The following is a 23190-nucleotide window of genomic DNA, read 5'->3' as shown; positions in this document are numbered from 1 at the left end:
CAGACAAACATGTCGGATCTTGTCTCAGTGGCTGCAATCAAGGATCTTCTGACAGAGTGTCCAATATGCACAGAACACTTTGATGACTCAATGCGAATTCCTCGTCGTATGCCATGCTGTGTCCAGTCCATATGTCAGCCCTGTCTGAAACCTGCAGTGGAGGCAAGACAACCATATCCCGCCCCATGTGTCGACACAAACATAACCCGCCCGGTGGAGTGAAATCCCTGCCCAAAGAGACGGTCATCCTGAAGACTCTGGACTACCTCAAGATCCAGAAAGGTCTTCATCTTCCATGTACAGACTGTCCTGACAAGGAAACAGCTCAAGCCCAGTGTGACAACTGTGGGGTATTTCTCTGTTCACTCTGTCTGAACGCCCACAGGAGGAATGTAGCAACAAAGACACACACAATAGTTACCTTTGATGAGATGAAGGGGCAACCTGTGCAGAGTTTCCGTCGTCGACATCAGTGTAGTCAACACCAGCAGCCTCTACAGTTTTACTGCCACACTTGTGCCAAGGCCGTCTGTGTGTCATGCACTGTAGTAGATCACGATAAAGGAAGGGACATAATGTTGTGTCTGTGGATGAGGCACACCAAGAACTGTCGCAAATCCATAGAAGACGTTTTCGCAAAGATGTATGTGAAGTCAGAGACACTGGACAAAAACAGAAGCAGAACTAATGAAGAAGCTGAAGAACATTGAAATGTCCAAGAGGGTTGCCATAGATGATATCAATAAAACTTTTGACGATCTGACCAATGAGCTGAAGCAACGGAGGGCAGTCCTCTTGTCAGATGTTGAACATAAATCTGCTCAGAATCTTCAGCTGACAAAGGATGCACTGGAATCAACAAGAGTTTTGCAGACTAGAGTAAAATCTTCTTCTGAATACACAAAACTAATGAGAAGTAAAGCTGACACGGTAGAGGAGCTTCATGTGATGGGTTCTTCACTTACCTCTTTGAGCACCATGTTGGAGGAGACGCCACAAGAGGTATCATTTGTCAGGACTGGTGTGAACTTTGTGGAGGCAAACATACATCATCTTCGTGATAGTATCAAAGCAGCTGGAATGGTCAGGTCAGTCACGTTCTCCCCAACAGACAGGCCGACAAAAGTGCCAGATTCTATAGCATACAATGCCATCGTACTGGATCCAGCAGAGTTACCTACAGGTAAGGAGTAAAAAAATAGTCCATAACTTGCTCATGTGATTCACTGAGTCACAGCATACTGTCGACCTGTCTTTCTTTTAGTTTTGAGTCCTTGAGTAAGTGAGTGTGTTGGTTTTGTGTGGTTGGTTGGGTGCGTGAGTGTGTGAGTGGTTAGGGTTGGTCGTCAGACTGGGTGGGTCCAAAGACCTACATCGAACCAATGTCGGCATACGTTATCGGCCCTGTACATTGGCCGAACCTGACCATACTTTATCGGCCCTACATCGGACCAACGTCGGCATACGTTATCGGCCCTACTACATCAGACCAAGGTCGGCATACTTTATTGGCCCTGCATCGGCCCAACGTCGGCATACTTTATCGGCCCTGTATCGGCCCAACGTCGGCATACTTTATCGGCCCTGCATCGGCCCAACGTCCGCATACTTTATCGGCCCTGCATCGGCCCAACGCCGGCATACGTTATCGGCCCTGTATCGGACCAAGGTCGGCATACTTCATTGGCCCCTACATCGGACCAACGTCGCCATACTTTATCGGACTTGCATCGGCCTAACGTCGGCATACGTTATTGGCCCCGCATCGGACCAAGGTCGGCATACTTTATAGGCCCTGCGTCTGCCTAACGTCAGCATACGTTATTGGCCCCGCATTGGACCAACGTCGCCATACTTTATCGGACTTGCAGCCGCCCAGCGTTGTAATACTTTATCGGCCCTGCATTGGGGAACTGATTTCTTAAAAGCTACTGTAATGAGATTCCCGTCTTACTCGCGGAACAGAGTTACGGCTGCAATAACATTGTAACCAGATTCGTTCAGTTTCCGATCACCATTTAATTTTTCTCATTTGCGGAAGAAATTTTGTTTGTAGTCCTACATTTCCTGAACAGAGACTAAGTCAATTTCAATATAGATAGTGTGTCATGGTGATCGAAATCTGAATCAACAGTGCCGACCAGCAGTCATCGTGCCGTTGTAGCGCGAGCAACACGTATATTTCTGCCTCTCGTTTAGAAGGGAAATACATATATCCGAAAATGATAAATTGATTCGATTGGGAAAATTTGACGAATACACAATGTAAACACCTTACTGTAATATAGCCTTTGAAAATAACGTGGGAATGTTAGACAAACAAAACTCCAGCATCCATGCAGATGATCACCATTTAGTTTAGTCAGTGTATGCGTCGGTCATTTCTTACTGAAAATTCATCTGTAATAACATACTTAAACTGTGACAGTAACTAATATCCCACAGTCAGGTTCACCAGAAAGTATGTGAATAACTTTGATTTCCCATTTTCGTGGTATAAAGTTCATTCACCCATTCCCACCGACTCAAGAGAGTGAAAGTTTCATAGGTTGAAAGAAATCGAAAATTGAAAGTTATTTGTTGTGTTAAAAAAATATATATATACCGATCAGAAATAACAGGGAACAAACTCATTACAATAAGTGTCATTGGTTTGTGGTCTGTAGACACGTTTACTAGATGGAAAACCGAACGTAGCAATGGCAAACAACACTGGTTGAATAGATACTGATTGCCATTGATAGCCGAAATATCTTTTGTATCCAACATAAACTTGATGTTGTGAAAACTCCCTTAGGCCTCCTTCCAACAATATACATGATGTTCTCTGTTGTAGTAACACCGAATCTAAGAGATCGTGTCCGACTGCAACGTTTCTCACACCCTCGCGACGTCTGAGTAGCGCGATGCATAAATCAAGTGAATATCAAACACTTCAACTAAGATGGCGTGTGTAAAAGTGAGTGAGTGAGTGAGTGAGTGAGTGACGGACGTACGGACTGACTGACTGACTGACTGACTGACTGACTGACTGACTGACGGACTGACGGACGTACGGACGGATGGACTGACTGACGGACGGACGTACGCACTGACGGAGCGGACTGACGGATGGATTGACTGACTGACGGACGGACGGACTGACTGACTGACTGACTGACGGACGTACGCACTGACTGACTGACTGACTGACTGACGGACGGACGGACGGACGGACGGACGTGGGTGGGTGGGTGAGTGGTTGAGCGGGTGAGTGGGTGAGTGGGTGAGTGGGTGGGTGAGTGGGTGAGTGGAAGAGTGACTGAATGACTGACTGACCAAGTTGACGACAAGTACAATGTTTTAACGTGCTTGTTGTATTACATGACCAGGGTCCAAACCGCTAATCTTCCGCTCTCAGATCGCTCTCAAAGGTACAGTTCGCTGTTTGGATCCTGTACCGGGGTTTATTTAAAGGTTATTGTACAGCTACATACATTTGTTTTATCTCCATATCTTTTTGTTTCTATGATGTCAATAAATTCTCTTTCACTGCAATGGAAATGGTTTGTATCAATTATGAATGTTATTCTTCACACAGACCCTATGCTGGAATGGGACCCAGGAACAGCTCGGCGTGGTATAAGCGTATCTAGGCGGGTAGTCACCAACACTCCACCAACCACCCCTTCTCCTGATACAGGATGTCGGATACAACAAATCAGATCAGTTCTGGCGTCCAGACCTCTGGTGGTTCGAAACAGCCCCGGTCAACAGTGCATCTATCAAGTAAACCTTGGGTTCTCTGTGAAAAAACTATACCAGACAAGTGTATGATACTAGAGACTGCTCTGACCCCACCCCTGTAGATGCTTACAACAGTCAATACACTGGACTGAGTGTAGGTGTTGTTATGTGCCTCAACCACAAGCAGCAGCTGTGTCTCTGGGTTGCCTATAATGGCACCTACCTCAGGGACACCCCACTCACCCAGATCAGAGTTGGCCAGTCTTATGACCTACGACTGTGTTTTTTGTACTGAATGGAGCTAACAACAAACTGTCAGTTATCAATGCTGCTGATAACACAGTGTACACCACTGTCACTGATGTAGATTTTGACAGACCCATGTGGGTCATGATGTGTGTTTGTAATCCCGACTATATGCAGATATGACAGGAGAACTGATATCAGGCCACAACGTTACAGGATCCTTCAACGACTACAATCGGTAGAAAAGTCTTCATCATCAGCATGACACTCTGCATGTACAACACAGACGCTAATGAACCCAGGCAGTACGTTGATTGTCTGAAGGTCTCGGGGATATTGCACAAGAATGTAATATGCAACAGATGCTAGTATTGCAGTAATGATGAATGTTTAACTCTTAGTGGTAATTACAAAGGTTATAGCAAAAGAATAAAGAGAAATATGAACTGCAACACATGTCACGAGTGTTTAACTATGATACTGTATATGTTAAAATAGAGGGTGTGTGTTATTTGGATCAGAATTAATCTGAGTTACTGATAAATTTATTTTAAATGGAATATCACTTTTGCAATTCATTATAGATTTGCGTTTGTAAATAGCGGACCCATTCGCAGTGAATTATTACCTATTTATGAATGGTTAATGTGTTTTGAAGTTTGAAATATTCTTATGGTTACCAGATTTCTATTTCTAAGGAATGTGATATTTTAACTTATCATAAGCAATAGTGTGATGTTTATGATGTATATAAGACCGAAGTAATGTGTGATGTATTTTCGCTTGGTATCGCAGCACTGAACGCTTCCCTAATTATAAGTGTGTTGATGCTTTAACAACACAGTGTTAGTAGTCACAGCCCCTTACATATTTAATATATATATTGTGACAGTGCACAATTTATCATTATATTCTTCATATTTGTATATTTTTCTGAATGTATGTATTTTATATATATTTGCCACAAATTTCACTTTCATTTTGAAGAGTTGTAATATTGAAACGTCACTTCATGTCATGGCTCCTGCTGATGTAACGCACTTCGCAAAGATAATTAACATAAGCCATATACCATTGAAAGTGTCAACTTAAAACTCAATCCATTGTTTATTGCACCAGTAAATGTCTTAATGACCACCGTGCAGATGTCCAGGCCACAACTGTAGAAACAAACTGCAATAAATCTGACCTAATTGACGCCAATTATCCTGTCACGGTCACGTGACTACCCTTCCAAAACTCGTTTCGGCTTGTCCAATCAGTAACTGTTTGATCTATGTCAACCAACCAAAATCGTAATTACCGTATTATATGTTTTGGCCAATCGCAAAGAATTCCAACATTGATCAGTGATGTTTTCGGCTATAAAAAGAGGTCAGTGATTTCCGATCGGCACACTTGACCTCACAATAAATGATGAAACATCTCCTTGACTGATCATTGACTTAAGGAATTCTACATTCTATTTTAAGGATTTAAACTTGTTATCCCATAACGAGCCGGGTAACAATATTTTATAAAGAATTAATTTGAAAATCCAAAGAATGTATTTCACAAAGAGAAACCTTATTTTGTCCCTGTCGTGATTTCTAAAAATGTTGGGGCGGTGGGGTAGTCTGGTGGTTAAGCCTCCGATTCCCCACATGGGTACAAATGTGTGAAGCCATTTCTAGTGTCGCCTGCCGTGATACTGCTGGAATATTGCTAAATGCGGCATAAAACTAAACCCACTCACTCTAGAAATGTTAAATTCTATCCACGCCAGTATGTTACCTGTCTAATTAGACATCAATTACCCGTTGTTGTTATTGTTGTTGTTGTTGTTGTTGTTGTTGTTAACCTCTGCGACTATGTATATATATTTCTCATCACCTGGTCACTTTTAGCTTTACAGCGGTGTAAGAAATTTGCTTTGGTATGAACAATCGTTCACAACCACTATGTCACCGGCTACAGAGATTTCATAACGCTATAACTCTGTACTACTATGGGCTGGAATGCAGTTTACCGGGGAGTTATAGCACGATCGATGTCTCCATGTATCGCAGCATGCCTCCCGTTCCAGTGCTCCAATGTAACACAGGTTATGAAGAGGAACGTCGCATCTATTGCAACACAGAGTGAGTGAGTTTAGTTTTACGCCGCACTCATTGCACCAAAGAAGTCTATACATAAAAGCGTTCCTCGTCATACCAGCTTCTTAATGTCACTTACAGAAGTAACACATGTCATATTTGGGTCTACACGTTCTCAGTAAAGTACAGATTCTAGTCCCATCCGGAGCTCGAACCACACCCTCAGAGTCAGGCACCTACTCGCCAGCACACAATGTCACCCGCCTAACCCGCACAGCCACAGCGGCTTCCACAGAAATGGAAGTCGGACAACTGGTAGTCTAGACTACACGACTCTCACCGCCGAAAACTATGAATACACAATACCATTTAGAAAGTGGTCAAAAGTAACACGTTATATTTAGGATTTGTGTTACTGACTCTGAGAGAGTGTAGGTTATAAATAACTCCCAAACTCCCAAACTGTACTCAACTCCCAAACGTACTAGAATCTGAACTTTACTGAGAAAGTGTAAACCCAAATGTAACACGTTACTCTTTGTAACAATGAAGTATTTAAACATATTTAAAGCGTCTCTGGATATTATATAACTCGAGTTTGTCTCTCACCTGATGGTTTGAGCACGTCTCACTGGTCAGGTTAGATAGCATATGTGCTATTTATGTTAATTTTTCCAAGGTTCATTAAAACATCAGTTGAGTTAGATATCAATAAATCATCACTCAACACACTATCGGCTAATTATTTGAACAAAGTATTTTGCTTTTACACAGGCGCCGAGATGTGGGTGTATTCACGTCTGTTTTAGTAAAACTGCATATATGAAACTGTTTTACACATCTACAGTGTAGGATGACAGGGATTAATCAATCAACGTATTATCCGTTTGACCAACTCACCTGGCCATTTCTCTTTGTTACACTTCCATTGCTACATGTACATATTACATAACAGTTAATACATTCACCACATCAAACCATATTAGAGCCCATCCTTAGATTAAACATTTACGCCAGACGTGAGAAACAAAGTGAATGACGACGGGGACTTATACCATAGGACGTGGCTGACAAGAATGGAGTAGTGCAATTGGCCTGCAATAGTGAGAGTCGTCGCTGTTTTGAGTACATTGAGTGAACTTCATTGTTACACAAGTTCTATGTACACGTATGATAAGCACGCCAAGCAGAGCATCCAGTGCAGCAATATGCAGGAACGTGGATGTCACTTTTATGCCCAGGGTGATATCGTATGGATGCACAAATCATAAATATTAGCAATGTAGTTCACAGTATATGCAGTGTCAGGTTATTGTGACACAAAGGTGATGTCTGTGGGTGTTTACCTCTGTGGTGAAAGTCATAAATGGAAGTCGCAGCTCTAGGTTGAAGGGAGGCAACTCTACTCTGCTAATTCCCAACATGATGGAACTATGTGAAGCCAACTCTCAGCAAACATAGATCAGATATTGAGTGCACATTCTTCATGGCGTATTTACTGTATGACGTCCATTCATTCTTACCACGTAATTTCACGAAAGACTCCTCTCCCTCCCAACCCTCTAATTTCACCCCTTCCCCACCACAGACACACACACCCAGCTTGTCACCCATTCCCACAATATCACGGCGCGGTACACAAGAAATGGGCTTCACACAATGTAACCATGTGGGGAATCAGAACCTGGGTCTTTGGGGCGTCGTGGTAAAACCGTTCGCTCGTCACGTGGAACACCCGGGTTCGATTCCGCACATGGGTACATTGTGTGAAGCCAATTCCGGTATTCCCCCGTGATATTGCTGGAATATTGCTAACAGCGGTTTAAAACCATAATAACTCACTTTCTCACCCGAAAATGTCGGTTTAAGTTTATCATTGATGCTACCCGCTTTCCCCACAGATGTGGAACTTTCGAGAAGGAATGATAGATTAGGCTTTCGCAACGAAATTCAACAAAAGAACCCGATTGTAACAACTAGCATGTAAATATACTATCCCCAAAAAGAAACGCATAGGCGTTTTGTATTTTTAAAATCGATTAATTACCAATCGTGTTCAAACAATCGTCAAAACATGTAACAAAATGTTGATAGCATGATTTTACACTATTGCACAAGTGAAAAATCGACTTTACCTGAAAATGTTGATTTTGATGAGATTTCTTACAAGAATCAAAAGGAATCGCCACAACGCAACAGAAATCACCTTCCAGTTGAAATTGTGCAGCAAAGAGCATGCATGCACTGTCTGGCTATAAAAATCCAGATTACTTTCGGAAATCGGCATTCGTTTTGAAGGAGTTTCAAGGTCAAATCACTACGTCACGTCTAGACGCTGCGACACGGAACATCACCATTGAAAGAATGCACGCTGGAGATTACCAATTTTCTGTTGCCAGGCGTCCGAATGTTAGTCTGAACAAGATATCACTGCTTGCCGCTCGTTACAACCAAACAAGTACATCAAATGAGCGTCCCCGTACAGGCAGACCTCGAGTCACCACTGCAGCCCAAGATCGGTACATCCGGGTACTACATTTGCGTGATCGTACTGCCACGGGTGAGAGCACAGCAGCCAGGGTGCCTGGACTTGGGAGGATATCCGGTCAAACTGAGAGAGAGACAGCCAGGAGACCCGACGTCGGGACCGTGTTACGCAGTCACCATCGCGCTCAACATCTCCGTTATCTAAAATCATTCTCTTGGTTGTACAGACATTACCTTCTTCTAAACTGATGCAAAAAGCATGTCTTAAAGTCTATTTGTGGACGAGTTATACATGTTTGAATATACTACATTCTCACAACAGATTTCTGGGTTATACATTTTGGGGGAATAGTATATATATATCATCATAAAGTGTCAATGTATTGTTAGTTTAATGGGGAATAGTGGTATTCTATGCACCAGTTTAATCTTTGAGGATATCTTAGTACACCACGTGTTTTGTCGGCTGAGGCAGCTGGCATCCACAAACACATCGCCACCGGTGTTGGTGCTGGGTCTGTCGCTGTTGTTGCCCCTGGGTCACAAGAGAGTCCACATCTATGTCAGCCCAAAGGGATCAGACGGCGCCAGTGACACCTACGAACACATCACTGTCGGCGATGACGTAGATACTGGTGCTGAGTCTGGGTCTGTTGTTGCCTCCAGGTCACTCCAAGACAGTCCACATCTATGTCAGCCACCAGGGATCAGACTGACGCCAGCGACACCTACGACTACATTGCTATTGATATTGACGAAGGTGATGGTGCTGTATCTGGGGCTGTCCTTGCCCCTGGCTCACCCAAGGAAGTCAACTGCTGCTATGTCACCCCACACGGGCTCAGACGGGAACTGAGGGTCAGGGCCAGTTCAGTGGCTGGCAAACCTACAACTTTGAGGTGTACGTCAGAGGTACTTTGTCAGATGTCGTTATTCTTGTCACTGCAGTGCTTTATTTCATACAGCAGAATATTAATCTAAAGTTTATGTTCTTCGTGAGCAGGAAGATCTTTTGAGACAGGAGGACTCTCCATGAAACAGCACAGGTATGTTTATATATACATGTACATGGAAGATAACGGGTCACCGAATTATTTATTGTTTTCACTTTGGGTTTTATGCATAGCTCTAGTGGTCTGTATGTACATCTCTCATGGTATACGATAAACAACAAACAACAAGTAAAACACCTCTTGTTTTCGTTTATTGCTGACACAGGTTTTGTTTGTTGTTTAATGCCGCAATCAGCAATATTCCTTCTATATGGCATCGATCTACGTAATTGGGATACGATGGTATGTGTCAACCAAGTCGGCGAACCTGACCACCCGACCCGACCTCCTACGACAAGCATGGGATGCATGGAATTCTAACCCGGATACTGACGGGTGACACAGGGAGGCCATGCACAGTGATAGTTTATACGACGACTCCATATTCCAGTGTTTTTGGACCGCCTCCATGGTGTAATGGTTAGAGCGTCCGCCCGGAGAGCGCAAGGTCGCGGGTTCCATCCCGGGCCGTGTCATGCCAAAAGAAGTTAAAATATGGTACTTGTTGGTCCCTGTCTGGCGCTCGGCATTAATGGGTACAACAAGGACTGGTCGGCTCGGAGTCAGTATAATGTGTCTGAGTGCGGTATTCATGCTTCACTGCGGCATGGTATCTCAGTGGGCTAGCACTAAAAAACCCAGCTAGTACATGCTTGTCGTCATATGAGCGAAACATTATTAAGAGCGACGTTAAACCCCATTTCACCTCACCTCACCTCACCTCCAGTGTTTTGGGAAGTGGTTAATCAATAAGATATTTTGTCACGCGACATTTGTATGACAATTGTATCAAGCGATTATTTCCATGACAACGGTTTATCACGATATTGGTATGTGGACTGCATAGAGCGATATATCGTGACGATTTGATACTGCAATATGCAACGATGATTATCTCGATGTTTTGTATTTCATTCAGGTGAACAAATGATCAATGTGTTGTTTTCTTGGTACATGTATACTGGAGTTGTCGTTGGCGTTAGTATCCTATTCTGAGCCCTAACTACAAAACCCTTCAGTGTTTGTGAACGGAACTTGACATACGAACTGGTCATCAGCTCAACTTGTGCCTTTTATTATTTTAAAAGATTTCTAAGTGGTATTTTCTAACGTTTTCATGGAAACAATGTTGGTTTTATTCTCAAAGAAAAGTGGTCTTCGTTTTCAAGCCATTGTGTTACGTTCATCCAAAAAGTCAATCTCTTATTTGTTTTGTAAAAGATTCATTTTAAATTCATTCAGACATAGTCATCTATATCCGGTTTAACTGGTGTATGTTTTAAGTCATCATGGAGATTCATATGTTCCATGACTTCCGGAATTCCGTCATAAACCCGGGATCAACCAAGAACATGTGCCCTGCAGAGTATGGACTGTTTTCTCACAGCCAAACAACCCAAAGTCAACTACATATCTAATACTAGGTCAGCTAATGCAGTGTCCCGTCAGTCTAACATTACCAAGGTGTCGTTGCCTGTGAATGTGACGTGGTAGTTTTGACCATTGGTTATCTGACATTGTGTGTGACTAACTATGTTAACCTCAAGACTAAAACGTATAATACAAGTTAGCGACACCAAATATCGTCAGCCCTATCAAGTTAGGTAAAATAGATTACAGCGTACTGGCTTCAGAAAGGAAAGACCGTTTACATATTTCCACCACTATTGTAAAGCCAATTACACGGGTAGGGTGCAGACAGAACTAGTCCATACAGACCTCCTGGTTATGTGTAAAATGTTTAAAGTGCATGCCGTGATATCAGCATCTATTCTCTAAACCGATCATATCCTGGGCCCGTATCAGGAACCGCTAGCACTATAGAATATCAGATTCCACCTCAACAGCTGTTGTGCTCATATTACTTTGTGAAACAACCCCTTGTGTTATGTTCACCTAAAAGGACAATCTGTATTTGTTTTGTTAAAGATTTATCTAAACATTAAACAGACACAACGTTTTATCTACAGTCCCAACACGTGCAACAGGATATGTTTTTGTCGAATTACAATACTTTTGAACTGAATGTGGGCCACATTTTTCGTTTCAATTTACACAATAGAGTCCACACAAAAACTTTTTGCATACAGTATGTGGTTTGTGATTAACGCAACGTTCAGCTAATCCAGTTATGCCACGAGTATGTTACTGAACACACAAGGAGTGACATTGTATAACAGACTGATCATATCTTGTGCTGACGTATCCGTTATGTATTGAGTTTGATAAAGAACACACAAAGAGTGACATTGTATAACAGACTGATCATATCTTGTGCTGACGTATCCGTTATTCAATATAGACTGATCATATCTTGTGCTGACGTATCCGTAGAGTATGATCATTTTGATGTGACATTGTATAACAGGCTGATTTGATTGTATCAGACTGATCTTGTGCTGATGACGTATCCGTTATGTATTGAGTTTGATAAAGAACACACAAAGAGTGACATTGTATAACAGACTGATCATATCTTGTGCTGACGTATCCGTTATGTATTGAGCTTGATAAAGAACAGACGGATCATGTTTTCTATTTACAGTTTCAATATAATTGTGTTAGAGTTGGATGTTTTTAGCGTTTGATTCGACGAGACATTGTTCCAGATGAAAATGGCCTTCTACCTTAGACAGTATAATTACTCACAGGCTTTGGGCTATCACATCCATGGTGCATTAGGGTAAAGCGAAGATCCCTCATAAGGAGAATAATGTTATGGAGCTGCTATAATCTCAGGAATTCTATAAAAGCCTTACCACATCGTCAGCCCCCAGTATCAGATAGGCTCTCATCACAATTTCACTACTCGCTGGGGTCTGCTTTAAAGTCACTTGTTGTGTGAGCAAATTCACTTCTAATGGTCAAACCAATACCTAACAACCTACCGACATGTAAAGACATTGTCCTCTATCTCCACATGTTGGTAACTCAGTTTATAAGGGGTAACTCTGCATAGTTAAAGGCAGACACTTTTAGCCTCCAGCAAGACGTGGAGGACGTCAATGTAGACAGACAGCAACAGGGATCAACACACACAAAAAGATTAATCTCTGTCTACCCCTTATCTGTTTGTACATGTGCAGAAAGATTCCAAAGAACGAAAATCATAAACTATTCTCGCTTTACAATACTGAGGCATGGTGGTTTAAGACGATGTAATTTGCTGTGCAGAATGTCTTCCTTAGAGCCTGACAGAAACATTGTATTGTGGGCTCGATTCCCAGATTCGCTTAGATTATGTTGCAGTAGCCTTCAGGACAATTGTTTAGTAATAAATATATGTGAGAACGTTATTGTAAAATTACCAAAGTATCAATCTCCCTGTGATGATTGTTTGTAATAACAGAACTACAGACAAGCCCTTTTTGAACAATGTTCCCTCTCTTGAGTAATATTATTGTTTTTCACTCTTTATGGTATTTGTAATGATGCTATTTTGCAACCTCCTCCAAGTTACATATGGACTAATCAGGCCAGAATGGTGTTCCACAATATTACCCCAGACACGTGGTAGTGTCAACTATTTTCCCTTCTTGCCCCTTCTACCAATATGAATTCCTATTCATTGTGTTCCCAATGCTGAACGCCTATTCGGGTGTAAGAGGCGTTACATACTAGCCACATAAAAAAAACTGTGCATTGTCAACATATTATCCCAGTTCATAAGTACGATAACAATGTCAAAGGTACATAGAAACTTTAATGGAGGGATCATGAGACCATAACAAGTCGGGAGAATTTCACTTGAAAAGTCAATCACAATGACGTCACGAGTCCACAAGCGGGACAGGGGTCAAACGACCATGTCACAAGCTAAATAACGGGTATGTCCACCATCGGCATTGAGAACAGCAGTGCATCGACGACGCATAGAGCCTTTCAAACGCAAGGAAGGCTTGTGGGATGTCACGCTAGATTCTCTCAAGTTCTGTTGCAAGGTCAAGGACGTTATCTGGCGGATGAGGAAGACGGCGTATACGTCGATCCATCTCGTCCCAAACATGCTCTATCGGGGAGAGATCCGGTGAATTTGCAGGCCAAGGCAGTAAGTCAACGTTGTGGTGTTGCAAGAAATCCATAGCAACCCTTGCCGTATGAGGGCGGGCATTGTCCTGTTGGAATGTTAACCCAGGGCCATGACGTTGCAGAAAAGGAATGGCCACAGGTCGAAGAATCTGATCCCTGTAGCCCACACCAGTTAAGTTGCCCTGAACAATCACCAAAGGAGTTCTTTGGCGTGCTGTTATTCCACCCCAAATCATCATGGAACCACCACCAAAGCGATTCCTCTCCAAGACACAGGCCTGTGCATAACGTTCTCCCACGCGTCTATAGGCACGTTGACGTCCATCACTATGGGAACTGTTAAACCTGGACTCATCTGTAAAAACAACATTTCTCCACTAAAACAAGGGTCTGCGGACATGATTTCTGCACTACATTCGGCGAGCTTGTCGATGACGTTGTGTCAGGATAGGCCGTATGGCAGGACGTCGTGGTCTGATCCCGTGATGACGTAAACGTTGTCGAACTGTGTTGGGGTGGATACGGCGAAGTCCTGGGATGGTTCGGGCAGTCATCACTGCAGTCTGAAACCTGTGGCGAAGATGGGTCACCCTTATCCATATGTCCTGTCTTGGCGTTGTTACACGTAGACGTCCAGAATGTGGCCGATCGATGACGTCATTTGTGTTCTGGTAGCGTCTCACTAGTGCAGAAATGGTGTTCCTGTGGCAGTGGACTATCCCAATGGCCTCATGACGTTGTGCAGACGTGAGCCTTGGCATGCTATGCGTTTCAATAGCCGTTTAATGTTTTGAACGATCGCAAGGGCAGGGGTTGAGCTTTCCAAAGTGACAGTATTGTGTGACATTCATTTGCTCTGTTTCTCTTTCCCGGAATGCACGTGCAACAACGTATTGCACGTCTCAAGGACGAACCCACTGACGTCACGGAACGTGGCACGTGCATGCATGTTGGATACATGTCACTAATCTCTGAGTTTAAAACCTTATGTTTCTACACAGGTTTGATCAATTTAGATTTTAAATTTTTGTATGCACAGTTTCTTTATGTGCCTAGTATATATGAGGCGTTATAATGCTGATGTAAGGTTTGCTTACGTCCTTGATACCCCGATGATTGACCAATGACCCACTTATCTACAAATGAGACGACGCATTCCATAGTTCTTAACCACGAAAGTAAAGTCTGGGCGTCTGCAGATAACGCCAAGGTAGGGTTGTGTCCGTGTACATGTATCTTTCTAGACACCGCATTAATAACATCTCGCAACTGTCATTTCTCGTAAGGTAAGAAGGTTAACCAGTTTATTTTTGATCGAATCTCTTTTCGATTATGTTTGAGGTAGCCTTCTACGACAGTACTGTAAGAAATGTATACAAGTGAGTTCAAACAAGGTCCGATTACTAGTACGTTATTGAAAATTGCAAAAGTACCTATTGTCGATCTCTCTCTGATAATTGGTTTCACATAATGTTCGTTTTACAATATTGCCTCTCTGGAGTATGATTATTGTTTCTCAACATCCTTCAGGTTAGATATGGTATATTTAGATGGTTATGGTTTTACACGATATTCCCCAGACACTGGTAGTATGACTTCTGTTATCTTGTTGCCCATTCGCTTAGTTTGATAATGCTCATTACCCGCTGACACTGCAGGTATGATCCCTAATCAGTCACCTTCTACTGGGCCTTTGCAGATATGACCTTGGGCTACTGGTGTTTGTGCACGTGTATCTGGTCGCCTCCTGTACAACACCCCTTAACTGTCATTTCCCGAAAGCACCTTGGCACAGACACAGCGTTGTCGAAGTTTGCTATATATGACCTGCCTTTTTTTCATTTTGTATGAGATTGCGCATTCTGTTGTTCTTGACAACGAAGTTAACTTCTTGGCATGTGCAGATAACCCCCAGGTTATGTACACGCCTACTGTACCACACCTCTCAACTGTCAGTTCTTGGAAGGTAAGAAAGTTAACCAGTCTATTATTTTGGTTGAGGCCAGTGTAAAGATACATCGCCTCCGGTGATGTCGTAGGTGATGGCGCTGTGTCTGTAGCTGTCCTTCCCCGTGGGTCACTCAAGGACTGTCAGCATTTATGTCACCCCCACGAGCTCAGACGGGAACTCAGGGTCAGGGACATTGCTATTTCTGTCAAACTTACAACTCGTTTGGGGTGTACCTAAGAGGTACTTTGTCAGACAACACGGAATGCAGAAATATTGATCTAAAGTCGAGCAGGAGGACTTGTGTATGACAACAAATCTCCCGCCAGACAACAACGATACTCTTTAGAAATGCACATAGAAAACAATGGCTCACTGAATGGAAACATGTCTATTTATTGACATTCCGCATTATGTATAGATGTAGATAACTGTATGTGTGAACTCACTGGATATGTTATTGTGCCGAAATGCCAATGTCCAACTCACTAGCTCACTTGCATACACTTTAGTAGATGAATAAGATTACACAATGGCATTTAAAAAGTGGTCAAATGTAACGTATGTTATACTAGTATTTGGAATTACACTTGGATTCGAACCCACACCCTCAGAGTCAGGCACCTAATCGCCAGAGTACAAAGTCAGCCGCCTAACCCGCTCAGCCACCTTACGGCTCTCACGGCCGAAAGCTATGATTACACAATGCCATTTAGAAAGTGGTCAAATGTAACATATGTTATATTTGGGATTACACTTTCTGTGAGCTATACCAAGGTATACTGATCAGAGGGGGACACAAAGTCCGCAGTCTAGTCTACCAGTTGTCCGACTTCTGTTTTTGTGGAAGTCGCGGTGGCTGAGCGGGTTAGGCGGCTGACTTTGTGTGCTGGCGAGTACGTGCCTGACTCTGCGGGTGTGGGTTCGAATCCCGGATGGGACTTAAGCCAACAAATGTACTAGAATCTGTACTTTACTAAGAAAGTGTAATCCCAAATATAATATATGTTAGATGGATAAGATCTCCCACTAAAATGATGTATACGCATAGTATCTTTTGATGGCTATGCATAACAGTGCAATTGGATTACAAAGTCAACCACTGCTCTCTGGAACTTTGATGTCTCGAAGCATTCTTTGGGGGTCGAAAAACACTTTTTGGAAAAGACAATAATCTCCGTCTAACAATAACGATTCATCCTATCACCACGACATATTTTGTTCACACCCAAAATCAATATATCATCATTCAGCAGTCATAGTTTCATTAGCATCGGCGTCGGCCGTGACAACATCGGCCTCTACAACATCATCTACCTGTGTACCCATGTGCCAAGGTCTGTCCGGGACTAAACATCCCCGCCACCAGCAGATGGTTCCTTATGAGTGCTCGACCACAGAGGGGCGGTGGGACAGCCAAGTGGATATAGCATGTTGTCCTTCATGCTGTGGCCTGAGTCCAATATGTGAAGCCCATTTCCCTTGTCCACGCAATGTTATTGCTGGAATATATCCCAAAGCAGCATGGAACTCAACCCAACTCGCTAAAGGTGGCGTAAAGCCATACTCACTCACTCAGACCTTCATAACACCAATGGAGACACACAAACACAGATATTCTCATTCTACACTTTATCTATTTGAAGTCTAAGTAAACTTAGACTCAGTATTATTCGTTACACTGCTATACTGAGTCTAACAAAACCTTGTGGAAGGTCGCGTTAGGTAACCTTTTCAATTGACCAATCAGAACACAGCTTACCCAATCGCGAAAGCTGACATTAGCACATACCGTTTGAACGTTTACCTCGAAAAAGTTTTGTACCCGAACGATTCCGAATGCTATTTTCCGTACGATCGCTTCCGAGTGATGCACATGGAGCACGCCACAACCGAGAGTAAACAGTCGCTGAAAATAGCGTTTTGTCAGTATTCAAGGATGTCAGCTTGCGGAAATATTAACTAATGATAACCATGTCAACAGAAACCTAAAAGCGTATATATATATGTGTGTTTTATGCTGGTTTTCATTTGTTGTGAGATCAGTGTTGGCGACTGGGGAAGAGTCAATCCATTTAGTAAGTCCCGCCGAACCCTTAATAGTAGCCGTTGTCTGATTGGTTAAATCCGTTCTGTCGTCTCGCGTTTGATTGAACGGTCATAGGTCGCTCAAAGGTTACCTGACGCGACCTTCCACGAGGTTTTGTTAGACTCAGTATAGCAGTGTTTACTTAGACTGTATCTGTTTGCACATTCGCAGAAGGATTCCAAAGGATAACAATCATCTAGGTGGTTTAAGACGACGCTACCGATCATTGTACTGATTATAAGTGAGACAATATCCGATTACGGCCCCTTTTTAACATGTCATGATCAAAGTCCACTCTTTACAGTTGACGTATATTTTCTGTTGTTGTGACACAGCACATTCCATTGGAATTTTCCATATTGTGTAGACCTTAAAACGAACGTATCTACTGCGCATGAGCAGATACGGTGAAGGAAGGGATGTGTAGGTGTATGTGTTGCAGGTGTATGTAAAAGTCTCTCTTAAAACCTTCTTTACCGTCGTTTCTAACAAGGTAAGAAACATGATTATCTATTTTTGATAGATATTGCCTGAACCCTCGTCAAGTTGAAACTAAACAACAAACAAAAATGCAATGTCATATATTTAGTAACGATATTCTAAAATTAAGTAAGTGTATAAATTAATTACTAACTACCCATGCAGTGCAGTGAGAGCACAAGTTCAAAGGCAGTAGAATACAAAAGCAGTGATAATAGCAATAAAGACAATGATGATTTATTTGTGATATTTTTAACAACAAAATACAACAATATCTGGAACAAGTTCAAAGGCAGTATAATACAAAAACGGTGATTATAGCATTAAGACAGTGGTGGTAGTATTTAAGTCACCACAACAATGATCAAGTATAAAACATAACAATTAAGGCTGAATACAATATTGATATTGATATGAGAAGCAAGAGTAAGCTTCCCTTATATACCCACACAAACCTTACCAGATCATTCTGTTATGTTCTCTGCATCAGAGGACGGTTGTAGTACATTCTAGAATTCTGTCTAAATATAGCACAAGTCTAAATACATAACACACCACTACCCCTTACCGCATGTCAGCAGGTACAATGTATATGGCAAGGAACTGCCTAATAACAATGATCATTATTTGCCAGGCAACCATGTCGGATCTTGTCTCAGTGGCTGCGATCAAGGATCTTCTGACAGAGTGTCCAATATGCACAGAACACTTTGATGAATCAATACGAATTCCTCGTCGTATGCCATGCTGTGTCCAGTCCATATGTCAGCCCTGTCTAGAAACCTACAGTGGAGGCAAGACAACCATGTCCTGCCCTATGTGTCGACACCAACATAACCTGCCTGGTGGAGTGAAATCCCTGCCCAAAGAAACGGTCATCCTGAAGACTCTGAACTACCTCAAGATCCAGAAAGGTCTTAATCTTCCATGTACAGACTGTCCTGACAAGGAAACAGCTCAAGCCCAGTGTGACAACTGTGGGGTATTTCTCTGTTCTATCTGTCTAAATGCCCACAGGAGGAATGTAACAACAAAGGCACACACAATAGTTACCTTTGATGAGATGAAGGGCGACCTGTGCAGAGTTTCCGTCGTCGACATCAGTGTAGTCAACACCAGCAGCCTCTACAGTTCTACTGCCACACTTGTACCAAGGTCGTCTGTGTTTCGTGCACTGTTGTAGATCACGATAAAGGGAAGGGACACAATGTTGTGTCTGTGGATAAGGCACACCAAGAACTCTCGAAATCCTTAGAAGACGTTTTTGTGAAGATAAATGCGAAGTCAGAGACACTGGACAAAACAGAAGTAGAATTAAGGAAGAAGCTGAAGAACATTGAAATGTCAAAGAGGGTTGCCACAGATGATATCAACAACCTGACCAATGAGCTGAAGCAAAGGAGGTCAGTCCTCTTATCAGATGTTGAACATAAATCTGCACAAAATCTTCAACTGACAAAGGATGCACTGGAGAAAACAAGAGATTTGCAGTCTAGAGTAAAATCTTCTATTGAATACACAAAACTAATGAGAAGTAAAGCTGACACGATAGAGGATCTTCAAGTTATGGAGTCTTCCCTTGTCCCTTTAAGCACCATGCTGGAAGAGACTTTACAAGATGCCTCCTTTGTCAGGACTGGTGTGAACTTTGTCAAGGCAAATATACATCATCATCGTGATAGTATCAAGGCAGCTGGAATGGTCAGATCAGTCACGTTTTCCCCAACAGACAGGCCGAAAGATGTGACAGATTCTGAAGCATACAATGCCATCATACTGGATCCAGCAGAGTTACCGACAGGTATGTAGTACAAAACTAATTCACAACTTGGTATTTTAAACCAAATGCGATTTGGTCAATCAATCCGATCAGGCAAATTGGTCATGCTGCTCAAATTATCTGAGATGATACAGCCAGCTACACACCTTCAGCATACCAGGGTCTGAGTATATGTATGTATGTATGTATGTATGTATGTATGTATGTATGTATGTATGTATGTATGTATGTATGTATGTATGTATGTATGTATGTATGTATGTATGTATGTATGTATGTATGTATGTATGTATGTATGTATGTATGTATGTATGTATGTATGTAGGTATGTAGGTATGTAGGTATGTAGGTAGGTAGGTAGGTAGGTAGGTAGGTAGGTAGGTATGTATGTAGGTAGGTAGGTAGGTAGGTAGGTAGGTAGGTAGGTAGGTAGGTAGGTAGGTAGGTAGGTAGGTAGGTAGGTACGTATGAATGTATGTGTGCATAATATAAATATGGTATGACCAGAAATTATTGAGGATTTTAGAATTTGTTTAATTGGATTTCTAGTATAAAACAACCTTGACCAGCTATCAAGTGCATGGTTTCATTCAAGAGAGACAACTCCGTTAATCCTTTTTATTAGTTTGTGAAGAGCTAGATATCCCTTTGTCCACTGTTTATCGTGTTTTGAAAAATATTGCAAATGGATATGGTTATCTGAAGGAGAGTACTTCTGGATGAGGACCTGGTGTCCTTGGTGATGCTTCAATACGTTTTCTGTGTCACATTGGTCAATACATCACACTAGTGTGATATTTACAATACTAACATGATACCCAGTTATTTTGCCTAAGAGGTAAAGATCGCTGTTTGGATCCTGTCTAACGGTTCAATTAAAGGTTACTTTACAGCTAGAAAAACTGTGCTATCTCCTAATTTCTGTTTTATAATATTAATAGATTATCATTCACTGCAATGGAGATGGTTTAATTATGGACGTTATTCGTTACACAGGCGCTATGCTGGAATGGGACCCAGGTACAGCTTATGGCGCTGTATGTGTATCTAGGCGGGTCGTCACCAACAATCCACCAATTGATCCTTATCCTGATACAGGATGTCGAATACAAGAAATCAGATCCGTTCTGGCGTCAAGCCCTCTGATGGTCCGAAACAGCCCCGACCAACTGTGCATCTATCAAGTAAACTTTGGGTTCTCTGTGAAAGAAAGAATGCCAGACAAATGTATGATTCTAGAGACTGCTCTGACCCCCACCCCTGTAGACACTCCCGTCAGTCAACTCAGTGGAATCAGAGTAGGTGTTGTTGCATGTTCAAGACACAAGCAGCAGCTGTGTCTCCAGGTTGGCTATAATGACACTATCCTCAAACACATCCCACTCACCCGGAACAAAGTTGGCCAGTCTTATGACCTGCCACTGGGTTTTGTACTGGATGGAGCTAACAACAAACTGTCAGTTATCAATGCTGCTGATGACACAGTGTACACCACTGTTACAGATGTAGACTTTGACAGACCCATGTGGGTCATGATGTATGTTTGTCATCCGAAATATGCAGATATAACAGGAGTACTGATATCAGGCCACAACGTTACAGGATCCTACAAAAACAAGAGACGGTAGACAAGTCTTCATCAGCAGCATGACACTCTACATGTGCAGTACTGACGCCAATGCTCGAAACACTGATCGTGCAGCGCCTTGAGCAAGCACTAGTTGAGTTAATATGTGCGCTATATAAATATCCTATAATGATAAAAATAGATGCTAGTATTTGCAGTGATTATTCATGTTTTACTATTAGAGATTATTACAAAGTCTATCGCAAAAGAACAAAACGAAATATGAACTGTAACACTCGAGAATATCTAACTATGATTCTGTTTACGTTAAAAATCAGGGGATGTGTTATTTGGATCAGAATTATTCTGAGTTACTGACAAATCTGTTTTGAATGGAATATCACCTTTGCCATTCATTGTAGATTTGCGTCTGTAAATAACTGACCCATTCGTAGTGAATAATTACCTATTTATGAATGGTTAATGTGTTTTGAAGTTTGGAATATTCTCATAGTTACCAGATTGCTATTTCTAATTTATAAGATATTTTCACTTGACATATAACCATAGTGTCATTTTTATATGTTTATAAGTAGTCAGGTAGCTTATGTGATTCCATGAAAGTTTTTTGATGAAAGCAAATCATATATTCTTTTGTGTTTATATGTTAAAGGAGTTTAAAAAATGTTTGGTTCCAGTCTGAGTATTAATGTGAAAGCTATTTTTAGCTCAAAATCCGAGATGGCCACCAAAATTTAACCGGGAACTGAACAGTTGCAAAAACCTGGAACAAAACAATGGTTTAATATCAAATACCAAGCATATTTGGTTAGGGAATATATTTCCTATATCCTGTAAGTCACCAGATCTTTTAAGTTTGATTTTAGTCTTAAATTTACATAAAAGAGTTATCTTTAGCTCTAAAAAGTCATAATAATGAATAAAACCCCCATTTCTGCACAAGGCATATATAATTTGTATATATGAAAAAGGAATATACTTCTTACCCTATTTATCAACTAAAAGCAACAAAAACAGATATTAAAATAACCAACATGTCAATAGGGTGCCTACTGTGTGTAGATGTGGTTGTATTATGTGTACGATACGCTGTTAGTTTAGTGGGAAACGGAAACAGTGGAATTCCATGCACAAGTTTAAGCTTTGAGGTTATCTTAGCACACAACGTGTTTTGTCGACTGAGGTCACTGCCACCCACAAATACATCGCCACCGACGATGACGCAGGTGCTGGTGCTGAGTCTGTGACTGCCGTTGCCCTGAGGTCACTCCAGAAGGGACCACTTCTTTATCAGTCCCAAGGAATCAGACTGGAGGTCGGGTTTAGCTACAGTTCAGTAGGCAATAGTGGCATTCCATTGCCAGATTATTCACCGAGGATCTGCTGTCATACCACTAGGTCAAGGGCATGCCAGTTGACGCCAGTGACACCTACGACTACATTGCTACCGGCGCTGACGTAGGTGTTGGGGCTGTGCCCTGAAGAAAGAATGTGAAGTTTCTTTTTGAATCAGTATATACTGTATATACAGCATATACAATTTAACCATCTTACCATCTCTTGTTCTTTTATAGTTCCCTGAAGAAAGAATGTGAAGTTTCTTTCTTGACTCAGTATATAGTTGGGGCGCTAGGAGGTATCAGACGTCGTTAGTCTTATCATTGAAATGCATTGCTTTATTTCATACTGC

General features: G+C 42.0%; 1 protein-coding gene across 2 annotated transcripts; it reads left to right on the top strand.

The window, feature by feature from the left end:
• The first annotated feature begins 598 nt into the window (after window positions 1-598).
• Window positions 599-21996, top strand: LOC124258094 (E3 ubiquitin-protein ligase TRIM56-like). Of its 2 annotated transcripts, XM_046692163.1 has the most exons (3): window positions 599-1183; window positions 18767-19933; window positions 20909-21996. In XM_046692163.1, the coding sequence occupies exons 1-2, from the start codon at window positions 1148-1150 to the stop codon at window positions 19313-19315; spliced, it is 585 nt and encodes a 194-aa protein (XP_046548119.1). In that variant the 5' UTR covers window positions 599-1147; the 3' UTR covers window positions 19316-19933; window positions 20909-21996. The 2 variants fall into 2 exon arrangements, with proteins under 2 accessions (XP_046548119.1, XP_046548118.1); XM_046692162.1 differs by lacking the exons at window positions 18767-19933; window positions 20909-21996 and adding an exon at window positions 3581-6611 and having other exon boundaries at window positions 609-1183.
• Window positions 21997-23190: the final 1194 nt, after the last annotated feature.

The sequence above is a fragment of the Haliotis rubra genome, unplaced genomic scaffold, assembly GCF_003918875.1.
Source record: "Haliotis rubra isolate DU_JTF1 unplaced genomic scaffold, ASM391887v1 Scf682, whole genome shotgun sequence".
Taxonomy (NCBI): domain Eukaryota; kingdom Metazoa; phylum Mollusca; class Gastropoda; order Lepetellida; family Haliotidae; genus Haliotis; species Haliotis rubra.
This window is presented reverse-complemented; position numbering and strand designations above follow the sequence as displayed.

Excerpts from the sequence above, each read along its gene's own strand:
- LOC124258094 (XM_046692162.1), top strand. The coding sequence starts at position 688 with ATGAAGAAGCTGAAGAACATTGAAATGTCCAAGAGGGTTGCCATAGAT. Across the intron at positions 1,184-3,580 it reads TCCAGCAGAGTTACCTACAG|ACCCTATGCTGGAATGGGAC; the intron begins GTAAGGAGTAAA and ends TTCTTCACACAG.